At 67.7% G+C, this 12,357-nt stretch overlaps 2 protein-coding genes across 2 annotated transcripts; both read left to right on the plus strand.

Moving 5' to 3' along the window:
* The first annotated feature begins 586 nt into the window (after positions 1 to 586).
* QTRT1 (queuine tRNA-ribosyltransferase catalytic subunit 1) lies at positions 587 to 3,912 on the plus strand. Its single transcript, XM_052799977.1, has 10 exons — positions 587 to 854; positions 1,294 to 1,362; positions 1,728 to 1,866; positions 1,955 to 2,033; positions 2,116 to 2,231; positions 2,879 to 3,017; positions 3,093 to 3,168; positions 3,269 to 3,378; positions 3,477 to 3,561; positions 3,658 to 3,912. The coding sequence occupies exons 1-10, from the start codon at positions 618 to 620 to the stop codon at positions 3,808 to 3,810; spliced, it is 1,203 nt and encodes a 400-aa protein (XP_052655937.1). The 5' UTR covers positions 587 to 617; the 3' UTR covers positions 3,811 to 3,912.
* Positions 3,913 to 9,492: 5,580 nt separating this feature from the next.
* On the plus strand, positions 9,493 to 10,999 carry LOC128147221 (beta-1,3-galactosyltransferase 2-like). Its single transcript, XM_052799628.1, has one exon. The coding sequence runs from the start codon at positions 9,496 to 9,498 to the stop codon at positions 10,552 to 10,554; it is 1,059 nt and encodes a 352-aa protein (XP_052655588.1). The 5' UTR covers positions 9,493 to 9,495; the 3' UTR covers positions 10,555 to 10,999.
* Positions 11,000 to 12,357: the final 1,358 nt, after the last annotated feature.

Raw genomic sequence — 12,357 nt, forward strand, 5'->3', positions numbered from 1 at the left:
TAAAGGGGGGGGGGGTCTCCCCATGCTCAGACCTGCTCGGGGCTTTGATGGTCCCGACGAGGAGGCACCCCGGGCTGAAATCCTGGGTGCGGCTGGCACGGAGGATCCCGAGGGGACGGAGGGAGCTGTTGTGTGAGGGGAAACTGAGGCAGGGAGGCGGAGGAGGGGGCTTCCCCTGGGGGGGCTTAGGGACCAGGGGAGGGGGCTCTGCCCGAGGACAAGGGGACAGAGGAGGGGGCTTCCCCTGGGGGGCTTAGGGACCAGGGGAGGGGGCTCTCCCCGGGACGAGGGAGGCAGAGGAGGGGGCTCTCCCTGGGGGACATAGGGACCAGGGGAGGGGGCCCTCCCAAGGGACAGGAGAGCGGAGGCTGGGGCTCGCCGCAGCGGGGAGGAGAGAGGGCTCTCCCGGGGATCACGGGGAGGAGGAAAGGAGAGGGCTCTCCCCGGGGGACACGGGGGGGCCGGAGGAGGGATTTCCCCCCCCCCTCCGCGCCCCCGCCGAGGCCCAGCGCGGAGGCCGAAGCCCCAACATGGCGGCCGCGTTGCCCCCGGTTACGGCTACTTCCGGCGGGACGCGGCGGCGGCCGGAAGCGCGGGTCACGTGGGAGAGCGGGAAGATGGCGGCGCCCAGAGCGGTGGGGCCGGGCCCGGCGCCGCTGCTGCGGATAACGGCGGAGTGCGGGCGGAGCCGGGCGCGGGCCGGCGAGCTGCGGCTGCCGCACGGCCCCGTTCCCTGCCCCGTTTTCATGCCCGTGGGTACCCGCGGCACCGCCAAAGGCGTCACGGCCGCCCAGCTCGCCGCCCTCGGCTGCCGCATCTGCCTCGGCAACACCTACCACCTGGGCACGCGGCCGGTGAGCGCCGCCGCGGCGGGGGCCGGGAGGGAAGGGAGGGGGGAACCGGGAGGGGCGAACCGGGGCCGGGCCCGCCCGCAGCCACCGGCGAGCAGCGGGCACCGGAGGGCACCGCCCCTCCTCGATGACCACGCCCCCTCCTCGATGGCCACGCCCCCCTCAGACCCTCTCTCCCGGGAGGGTCACGCCCCCTTTTGCCCTTAAAAGTCCCGGAGGGAACCCTGAGGAAGGCCACGCCCCCTGCAGTGACCACACCACGCCCCTTGGGATAGCCCCGCCCCGGGGGGGCTCGGACCACCTGTGCCCATGGGAGAGCGGACTCGGGGTGGCCCCGCCCCCTGCACGGCCCCGCCCCCGTGCGCGCTAGCTCCGCCCCCTGGGGGTCCCCATGGCCCTGGGCTGGGGACCCCCCGATGTGACACCCCCCCCTCCACCGCAGGGCCCGGAGCTGGTGCAGCGCGCCGGTGGTCTCCACGGCTTCATGGACTGGCCCCACAACCTGCTGACGGTGAGGGGGGGCCGGGACCCCCACCTGGAGGGGGGGGAGACCCCCAGGACCCCACCTGTGGGGGACACACACCCCCAGGACCCCCACCTGGAGGCAACGACACCCCCAGGACCCCACTTCAGGGGGGGGAGAGACCCCCAGGACCCCACCTGTGGGGGGCACACCCCCAGGACCCCACTTGAGAAGGGGGGGAACCCCCAGGACCCCCACCCAGGGACCCCCAGCTCCCCTGACACCGACCCCACAGCCCCGGTACTCCCGATCCACCAGCCCCCCCTGCCCCAGGGACGTGGGGCATCACCCCCCCCCCCCAGCCCCCCATTATTGGGGTGTCCCCCCCCAACACCTCCCCTGTGCCCCCCCAGGACAGCGGGGGCTTCCAGATGGTCTCGCTGGTGGAGCTGTCGGAGGTGACGGAGGAGGGGGTCCGCTTCCGCTCCCCCTACGGCGGGGAGGAGATCCTGCTCAGCCCCGAGAAGTCCATCGAGATCCAGAACGCCCTGGGTGAGTCCACGGGGGGGGGGGGCTGAACCCCAAAAGCCGGGGGGGGGGATGTCCTGGGACATCCCCCCACCCTTCCTCACCCCCCCAGGCGCCGACATCATGATGCAGCTGGACGACGTGGTGAGCAGCACCACGACGGGGCCGCGGGTCGAGGAGGCCATGCACAGGTCCGGGACCCCCCCAGACCCCCCCGGATCCCCCAGACCCCCCCGGACCCCCACACCCTGACCCCCCCATCCCCCCCCCCAGGTCCGTCCGCTGGCTCGACCGCTGCATCGCCGCCAACCGCCGCCCCGAGCAGCAGAAGCTCTTCGCCATCATCCAGGGGGGGCTGGATCCGGCCCTGCGCACCAAGTGCCTGGAAGGTAGCGCGGCCGTGTTCCCCCTCCCTGCCTTCCTCCCGCTCCTCATCCTCATCCTCTTCCTCCTGCTCCCCATCATCTTCCCATTCTCCACCTGCTCCTCATCTTCCTCCCACTCCTCATCCTCTTCCCACTCCGTCTGCCCCCGTTCCCCATCTTTCTCCTGCTCCTCATCGTCCTCCCGCTCCCTATCTTCCCCCCCCTCCCTGCCTTCCTCCTCATCCTCTTCCCATTCCCCGTCCTCCACCTGCTCCTCATCTTCCTCCCTCTTCCCACCTTCTTCCCATTCCCCATCTGCTCTTCATCCTCCTCTGGCTTCCCACCTTCCTCCCACTCCTCATCCTCCCCCAGCTCCCCATCAGCTTCCCATTCCCCATCTTCCTCCCCCTCCCCACTTTCCACCTGCTCCTCATCCTCCTCCCGCTCCCCCTCATCCTCCCACTCCTCATCCTCCTCCCACTCCTCACCTTCTTGCTCCCCCTCATCCTCCCACTCCCCATCTTCCTCCTGCTCCCTACATTCCCCCCATTTCCCTTCTTTTTCTTGCTGCCCATCCACCTCCTGCCCCCCACCGCCAGGTCCCTGGGGGGGGGGGTTCGGGGGGGTCCGTGGGGTGCTCGCAGCCCCCGTCCCCTGTGTCCCCCCCCCAGAGATGACCCGTCGCGACGTCCCCGGCTTTGCCATCGGGGGCCTGAGCGGGGGCGAGGAGAAGGACCGCTTCTGGAGGATGGTGAAGCTCAGCACCGACCGCCTGCCCCGCGACAAGCCCCGATACCTGATGGGCGTGGGGTAGGTCCCGGGGGGGGGGGATGTGGGGCTCAGCCCCCCCCCCATCCCCAGCTCAGCCCCCGCTCCCCTCCGCAGCTACGCCACCGACCTGGTGGTCTGCGTCGCTCTGGGCTGCGACATGTTCGACTGCGTCTTCCCCACCCGGACGGCGGTAAGAGGCTCCGGGGGGGGCTGGGGGACACACACACACACACACACGACCCCCCGGGGTGGGGGGGCCCTCAGCCCTGACCCCCTTCCCCTCCCCGCAGCGTTTCGGCTCGGCGCTGGTCCCCTGGGGTTCGCTGCAGCTGAAGAACAAACAATTCGCCAAAGATTTCCGTCCCATCGACGAGAACTGCGACTGCCCCACGTGCCAGCGGTGGGTGGGTGGGAAGCGGGGAGGGGGGGAGACCCTGGGGGGGGGGGGGGCAGGATGGGGATCTGACCCCCCCCCCCATCTCTGCGCCCCCCATCCAGGCACAACCGCGCGTACCTGCACGCCCTGATCCGCAGCGAGACGGCCGCCCTGCACCACCTCACCATCCACAACATCGCCTACCAGGTGGGGCTGGGGGTCCTGGGGGGGCCGTGACAGCACGGGGGGGGGGGCCCAGCCTCCCCTTTAACCCCCCCCCCCCTTCCCCACACCTCCCCACAGCTGAACCTGATGGGCTCCATCCGGGAGAGCATCCTGGCCCAGCGCTTCCCCGAATTCGTCCGGGAGTTCATGAGCACCATGTACGGGGCGCGGGAGCGGGTCCCCGCCTGGGTGGTCGAGGCTTTGGCCACCGTCGGCATCAGCCTGGACTGATGGGGACCCCCCCCGCAACCCACCCCCCCATCCCCGGGGGGCAACGGAGGAGCCGAGCGCCCTGGCAGCCCCCGTTTCCCCCCCCCCGCAGACGGTTTTATCCTTTCCATATGTATATTTTTATACTTTTTTTGTGGGGGTTTTTTTACTACTTTGGTCTTTTTTTAAGAGGGGGCGGCTGCCGCAGCCGCATCCGGATAAAATTTCTTGGTGGGAACGGCGGCTTGCGTGGCTCTGAATGGGTCTGGGGGGGCCCCAAATGGGTCTGGGGGGGCTGTCTGCCCACGGCAGGGGCTCGGTGCCGTGTTGGGGCTGCGCTGTCCCTGGGCAGGGTGAGAGCGGGGGGCTCACGGTCCTGGGCAGGGGGGGTCCTGGGGTGCACGGTGTTGGTGGGCCGTGTCTGGTGCTGCCCGGGGGGGGGGTCTCAGAGATCCCAGGGTCCGCTGGAACCCACGGCCGGAGAACCGGCATTTTGGGGGACGCTCTGGGGTCCCGGGAGGGGATTGGGGGTGCTCTGGGGACCCAGAAAACTGGGGGGGGACTGAGGGAGAGGAGTAGGGGGGATGGGGGTCTGGGGATGCAGGGGGGGGAAACTGGGGACATTCTGGGGACGCAGGAATGCAGAAGGGGCTCTGGGGATGCTCGGGGGTCCCAGGGACCTGGGAGGGGACCAGGGGAGAGGACTGGGGGTCTGGGGGTGCAGGGGGGGAAACCGGGGACGCTTTGGGGAGCCAGGAATGCAGAAGGGGCTCTGGGGACCCTCTGGGGTCCTGGGGACTAGGGTCGGGGGGGCTCTGGGGATGCAGAGGAGGGGACCTGGGGGTGCAGGGAGGGGGGAAACTGGGGATATTTTGGGGTCCCAGGGATGCAGGAGGGGACTGGGGTGGTGGGGGACACGGGGGACACAGGACCTGGATTGTCTCCGACTCTGCTCCTCCATCAGCACCTTCTCCCCCGTCACCGACATCACCCCCCGGATCCGTCCCGTTGCCGTCACCGTCACCCACGTGGGCCCCCGCCGTGCCGCAAACCCGGCTGCCGCATCCCTACCCCCGACACCCCGGGGTCCCCCGACACCCCGGGGTCCCCCCAGGGCTCATTCCCCCCACCCAAAGACCTTGCGTGTGGGGAGGGGGGGGGGGGCAGAGCCAGGTACCACCCTGGGGGTCCACCAAGGCGAGGGGATGAATTGGGGCAGGATCCGGCCGGGAGAAGGGGAAGGGGCTGGGTTGGGTTTAAATAGGGTCAGTGGGCGCAGGTGGGGGCTCAGGTGTGCTGGGGGGGGGGGGCAGAGAACGCAGCCCCCTGCACCCAGGTCCTGGGGACGGGGACACCAGGGACCCCCCCCACCATGGGCGACGTCCCCGAGCGTTGCGCGGTGGTGGCCTTTGTCCCCATCGGCCCGACACGTGGCTGGGGGCGGCGAAGCGGTGTGAGTTTCTGGGGACCCCCCCCAGGTGCCCCCCAACAGGCTGTGACACCCCCCCTACCCCGAGGTCTCACTGGTGTGGGGGGGGGGCTGAGGGCTGGGATGTGTGGGTCCGTGTTGGGGGGGGGAGGTTGGATCTGGGGGTCCTTCGGGGGGTCTGGGGGGGCTCAGACACGTGGGTCCTTTGCGGGGGGGGGGGGGCTGCGTTGGGGGGGGTCTCGGATCTTGGAGGTGCGGGTCCTTCGGGGTCCCGGGGGTCGGACACGCGGGTCCGGTTTGGGGGTCTCAGACCTCGGACACGCGGGTCCTTTGGGGGTCTGCAAGCCCGGACGCGTGGGCCCACGTCGGGGGTCTCGGAGCTCAGACGCGCGCGTCCTTTGGGGGCGCGGGAGCCGGGACCCCCCCTCGCACCCGCCGACGCTATTTTCGGCTCAAAACCCCCCAAACTCGGGCCGTTCCCCCTCCCCTCGCCCCCGCGGCGGCTCGGGGGGGACCGGGACCCCCGTCCCCTGCCCCACGGCGGGCGGGGGGGCAGGAGGCGTCGTGGCCGGCGCCGTGCGTCAGCCGGGGCGCGTGGCCGGGGCGGCCGCGGGGAGGAAGTTTGTGGACGGGGTGGGGTGCTCGGGGCTGCGTCACCCGCGTTCGGCAATTTCTGCCACCGCCGGGCACCCCGGCCACATTGGCAGCGACCGCGCCGGGGCCGACGGGCAGGTGAGCGGCACCTGGGAGCCACTGGGAGCCACTGGGAGCGGCAACTGGGGTGAACTGGGAGCCGCTGGGAGCGACTGGGAAGGGCGGGAGCCGCACCTGGGGTGAACTGGGAGTCACTGGGAGCAACTGGAAGCCACTGGGAGTGGCAGCTGGGGTGAACTGGGAGCCGCAGGGAGCAACTGGGAAGGGTGGGAGCAGCACCTGGGGTGAACTGGGAGTCACTGGGAGCAACTGGGAATGGCGGGAGCCGCACCTGGGGTGAACTGGGAGTCACTGGGAGCAACTAGGAGTGGCAGCTGGGGTGAACTGGGAGCAACTGGGAAGGGTGGGAGCAGTACCCGGGGTGAACTTGGGAGTCACTTCGAGCAACTGGGAAGGGCAGGAACAGTACCTGGGGTGAACTGGGAGTCACTGGGAGCAACCAGAAAGGGCGGGAGCAGCACCTGGGGTGAACTGGGAGCAACTGGGAAGGACTGGGAGTGGCACCCCAAGGGGGAACTAAGATCCATCTGGAAGGGCTGGGAGTGGCACCTGGGAGCAACTGGGAATGGCTGGGAGCTGCAGCAAGAGAAGTCATGGGACAAACGAGGAGAACTGGGCAGGGAGGGGAGCTGCACTCTGGGGAAACTGGGATGAACTGGGAAAGGCTGAGCACTGCACCCCAAGGAGGAACTGGGATGAACTAGGAAAGGCTGAGTGCTGCACGCCAAGGGGGAACTGGGATGAATTGGGAAGGGCTGAGCGCTGCACCCAAAGGGGGAACTGGGATGAACTGGGAAAGGCTGAGCGCTGCAACCAGGGTGAACTGGAAAGCCCTGGGCAGGGCTGGGAGCTGCCCCCTGGGGCAAAGTGGGGGAACTGGGCAGGGCTGGGACATACATTGTGCTGTGAACTGGGAGAACTGGGCAGAGCTGGGAGCTGCACCCAAGGGGAACTGGGCAGAGCCGGGACCTGCAACCAAAGGGAACTGGGAGAACTGGGCAGAGCCGGGAGCTGCACCCGAGGGGAACTGGGCAGAGCTGGGAGCTGCACCCAAAGGGAACTGGGAAAAATGGGCAGAGCTGGGAGCTGCACCTGAGGGGAACTGGGAGAACTGGGCAGAGCCGGGAGCTGTACCCATGGGGAACTGGGAGAACTGGGCAGAGCCAGGAGCTGCACCCAAGGAAAACTGGGAGAACTGGGCAGAGCCGGGAGCTGCACCCGAGGGGAACTGGGAGAACTGGGCAGAGCCGGGAGCTGCACCCAAAGGGAACTGGGAGAACTGGGCAGAGCCGGGAGCTGCACCCAAAGGGAACTGGGAGAACTGGGCAGAGCTGGGAGCTGCACCCGAGGGGAACTGGGCAGAGCTGGGAGCTGCACCCGAAGGGAACTGGGAGAACTGGGCAGAGCCGGGAGCTGCACCCGAGGGGAACTGGGAGAACTGGGCAGAGCCGGGAGCTGCACCCGCAGGGGAACTGGGAGAACTGGGCAGAGCCGGGAGCTGCACCCGAGGGGAACTGGGAGAACTGGGCAGAGCCGGGAGCTGCACCCGAGGGGAACTGGGAGAACTGGGCAGAGCCGGGAGCTGCACCCGAGGGGAACTGGGAGAACTGGGCAGAGCCGGGAGCTGCACCCGAGGGGAACTGGGAGAACTGGGCAGAGCTGGGAGCTGCACCCGAGGGGAACTGGGAGAACTGGGCAGAGCCGGGAGCTGCACCTGAGGGGAACTGGGAGAACTGGGCAGAGCCGGGAGCTGCACCTGAGGGGAACTGGGAGAACTGGGCAGAGCTGGGAGCTGCACCCGAGGGGAACTGGGAGAACTGGGCAGAGCCGGGAGCTGCACCCGAAGGGAACTGGGAGAACTGGGCAGAGCTGGGAGCTGCACCCGAGGGGAACTGGGCAGAGCTGGGAGCTGCACCCGAAGGGAACTGGGAGAACTGGGCAGAGCTGGGAGCTGCACCCGAGGGGAACTGGGAGAACTGGGCAGAGCCGGGAGCTGCACCCGCAGGGGAACTGGGAGAACTGGGCAGAGCCGGGAGCTGCACCCGAGGGGAACTGGGAGAACTGGGCAGAGCCGGGAGCTGCACCCGAGGGGAACTGGGAGAACTGGGCAGAGCCGGGAGCTGCACCCGAGGGGAACTGGGAGAACTGGGCAGAGCCGGGAGCTGCACCTGAGGGGAACTGGGAGAACTGGGCAGAGCCGGGAGCTGCACCCGAGGGGAACTGGGAGAACTGGGCAGAGCGGGGAGCTGCACCCGAGGGGAACTGGGAGAACTGGGCAGAGCCGGGAGCTGCACCCGAAGGGAACTGGGAGAACTGGGCAGAGCTGGGAGCTGCACCCGAGGGGAACTGGGCAGAGCTGGGAGCTGCACCCGAAGGGAACTGGGAGAACTGGGCAGAGCCGGGAGCTGCACCCGAGGGGAACTGGGAGAACTGGGCAGAGCCGGGAGCTGCACCCGCAGGGGAACTGGGAGAACTGGGCAGAGCCGGGAGCTGCACCCGAGGGGAACTGGGAGAACTGGGCAGAGCCGGGAGCTGCACCCGAGGGGAACTGGGAGAACTGGGCAGAGCCGGGAGCTGCACCCGAGGGGAACTGGGAGAACTGGGCAGAGCCGGGAGCTGCACCCGAGGGGAACTGGGAGAACTGGGCAGAGCCGGGAGCTGCACCCGAGGGGAACTGGGAGAACTGGGCAGAGCCGGGAGCTGCACCCGAGGGGAACTGGGAGAACTGGGAGAACTGGGAGCTGCACCTGCGGGGAACTGGGCAGAGCTGGGCAGAGCCAGGCTCTTGGCCCCAGGACCCCCACGGCTCCCACCGGGCCGGGGACAAGCAGCAGGACCCCCTAACTGGTTTTACTGGTTTAACTGGCCGGGGGGCGGGGAGGCGGAGCTGGGACCCCAGGGGGGCCGCGGGCGGCTCTGCACCCCAGCTGGTGCCCCCCCCGCCCTCACGGGGTGCCCCCGACCCCTCTCTGCCCCCTGGGGCTCCCCCCGACCCCCCTGTGCCCCCCCGGCCCATCCTGTCCCCCCCCCATTGCGCCCACCCCAGGCGAGGACCGTCACCGGGCCGGGGGCCGCGGCGGCTCTCGGGGTCCCTTCACCGTCGCGGTGTTTGCGCCGGCCCCGGCGGGGGGGGGCCCGCGGCACCGCCGGCGTGTTCCCTCCCTTATCGCACCCGGCGCCTCTTATCAGCACCCGGCCCCCGCTGCGGCTGCGCCGAGACGGCCCCCGGCCGCGCCAGGGTGGGCGAGGGGACACCGACGGGGCTGGGGGCACCCGGTGCGGCCCCCGGCACCGTGAGATACCCTGGAATGCGGCAGTTGGGGGGGGTGGGGGTCCCCGGCAGGCAGAGCGAGCGGGTTTTGGGTGCCGAGCGAGCGGCTGGGTGGGTGCAGAGCCAGCCTCGGGTGGTTGCCAAGCGAGCGGCTGGGTGGGCGCTAAGCGAGCGGCCGGGCGGGTGCTAAGCGAGCCGAGGGGGGGTTTTTGGGTGCCGAGGGAGCGTCGGGCGGGCCCGCCGTCGCTCTGAGGTGCCGGCTTTTCCCCCCCGCAGAGCGGTAGCCGGAGCCATGAAGTGCCAGCTGAGCCCGCGCCTGCTGCTGCTGCCCGTCCTGGTGTCGCTGGCGCTGCTGGGGCTGCGGGTGCAGCGCTTCGCCGAGGAACCCGTCACCACCACCCCCGCCCTGGCCGGCGGAGAGGCCGCCGATCGGCAGCGCCGGGCCGGGCCGGGTTTCCAGTGGCACGGGGCGGCGGGCGCCCGCGGCAACGCCACGGTCAAGCCGCCCCCCACCCGGCACCCGCTGCAGCCCCCCTACCCTTACCCCTACCGCTTCCTCCTCAACGAGCCCCACAAGTGCCGGGACCAGACGCCCTTCCTGGTGCTGCTGGTGGTGACGGAGCCGGGGGACACGGCCGGCAGGAGCGCCATCCGGCAAACCTGGGGCAACGAAAGCTCGGTGCCGGGGGTCTCCATCCTCCGTCTCTTCCTCCTCGGCGTTCACCCGGTGTTCCGGCAGGAGCTGCGGCCGGTGCTGGAGGAGGAGAGCCTTCTCCACCACGACATCCTCCAGCAAGACTTCTTGGACACCTACAACAACCTGACGTTGAAGACGCTGATGGGCATGGAGTGGGTGAGCAAGCACTGCCCCAACGCCAGCTACGTGATGAAGGCCGACCGCGACGTCTTCCTCAACCTGGGTTACCTGGTACGGCAATTCCTCATTCCCCCCAAGAAGAACTTCATGACCGGTTACATCTACCGCAACACGGGGCCGCTGCGCAACAAGGGCTACAAGTGGTACGTGCCCCACGAGGTCTACCCCAACAACACCTACCCGCCCTACTGCGGCGGACCCGGCTACGTCCTCTCCGGGGATTTGGCAAGCAAAATCTACGGCGTCGCCCAAACTTTGTCCGTCATCAACATGGAGGACGCCTTCATGGGCATCTGCCTGCACGCGCTGGGCATCGGCGTCACCAACAGCCCTTGGGGCGTCTTCAACATGTACCGGATCGAGTACGAGAAGTGCCGGTTCTCCCGGTTGGTGATGGTCCATCACTACGAGCCCGAGCAGCTGCTGAAGCTCTGGCCCGGCTTCCAGGAGCCGAAGATGACGTGCCACCGCTAGCCGCGGCTGGAGGGCCCAGCCGTGCCGGGCACCGGAGCCATCCCGCAGCCCCAGCGGCGGGTACCGCTGTCCTCCCCGCTGTGCCGAGACTCGCCGGCTTCATCCCCTCCGGTGACTTTCTGGCCAGTCTCCGGCTCTCAAGCAGCCGCTTGGGGCCGTCTCCAAACCTCGGGTCTCTCGGGGACCCCCCGCCCCTACCGGGGACGGTTTCCACCCCCCCATTTTGAGCCACCAGCTGGTTTGCACTGCTGGAGCCGAGAGCTTTGCTCGCCGGACCAGCCACTTCACTTCATTAGATCTTTTTAATATTATTAGTAGTAGTATTGATTTTTTTTTTTCTGAGCCAGCTGGTCGCGGTGGTCCAGGACCCCACCAGCAGTAAAGCTGTGCCCGCATTAAGTTATGGCTGATATTTATAATAAAAGGCTGAAGCCAGCCGGAGCAACTCGCCAACTGTCTCGTTTCTCCTGGTGCCAACACCGCACCTGGGCTGCCCACCAGCACGAACCCCCCACCATCCCCTCTCGTCCCGGCGTGCCGGGGAGGGAAGCGTCACCATCCCGAAACGCCGGCTCAAGCCCGGCCTTTGCTTGGGCTGTTGACTCAACATGGCTTCACCGGCGGCGGCAGAACAAGCGCCGGTCGGGGCGTTACCGCACGGGGTTTGGGTCCAGCTCTGCCACCAGCCCACAGAGAACGAGAAACACCGGTGCAAGGTGCAAAGTTTATTCAACTAACTGCGCCGCGCCCGGAGGAGGCACATTTACACACATGCAAAACGCACGTGGCCAAATGGCACCGGTGCAATAACTGATAAGGCTCCAGCTGTTTCCAGCACTGCTTAAAGGAGCTAAAGCGGCAGCTCTGGCATTATTTGTGTTGGAAAAGGGGCAATTTTGTAGCTCAAACCCCCGCTGCCCCGCAGCTTTGGTTTAAGAGATGCGATCTGGCAGCTGCCTGCACCAGAGAGGTGCCGGAATATTTGGGAGCAGGAGCTGCTCCGCACCCTCGGTTCCCTTGGGACGGCACCTGCGCGTTCCCAGCCTTGCAAATGCCGCTCCACCTTTCCCAGAAAGGTGAGTAAACTGAAGCCACTATCCCTGTTTAATTTTCTTATGGTTTTGAGGAGTGCCGTAGTTATAGGCAGGATCTGGCAGGGCCGGGAAATTGCCCAAGAGCCATGAGGATTATCTACACCAGGAAGTCCCCGCTGGCCCTTGCTGTGAACCGTCACACCATGAACATTCTCACCCCGGTCAAGAGTCTCTCCTCGAACGCCCCACCCTGTGCCAAGAATTCGGCACCTCTTCCCGACACCCACCGCGGCGCGGGAACGGAAGCGGCCCCCTCACGCAGTGGGTCCGGGGAGCCGCCGCCGTCTCCGGCGCGGTGGTTTAATCACCGGCAAAGGCAATAATTTGGTCTTACCCAAGGCTGGAGCCAGCCCTGCTTGCTCCTCCGGTGGGCTCAGGCTGCCGTGCTCTCGGAATTCCATAATCTCCTCCTGGCCAAAGCCCCTGGGGCGGTTTAGTCTCAAAACCGAGAGTTTAAGGTCATTCAAATTGCAGAAAGTGGAGAATATTCTGAATTCTGGTTTTTTTAAGAGAGGTGGGAGGCTGCCGCAGTGGCACGCACCGTGAAACGACACGCTCGGAGACCGAGACATCAAGAGTTTTGTGTTTATTTGTCTACATTCAGCTTACTCCAGATGTACTGCCTGAGGGATTCAGGCATACAAAACCCACTCTTTCCCACTGGTTTTTAAAATAAAATCTTCACTTATAAAACTGAAACACTAAAGCA

This window comes from Harpia harpyja, chromosome 10, assembly GCF_026419915.1.
Source record: "Harpia harpyja isolate bHarHar1 chromosome 10, bHarHar1 primary haplotype, whole genome shotgun sequence".
Classification (NCBI taxonomy): Eukaryota; Metazoa; Chordata; class Aves; order Accipitriformes; family Accipitridae; genus Harpia; species Harpia harpyja.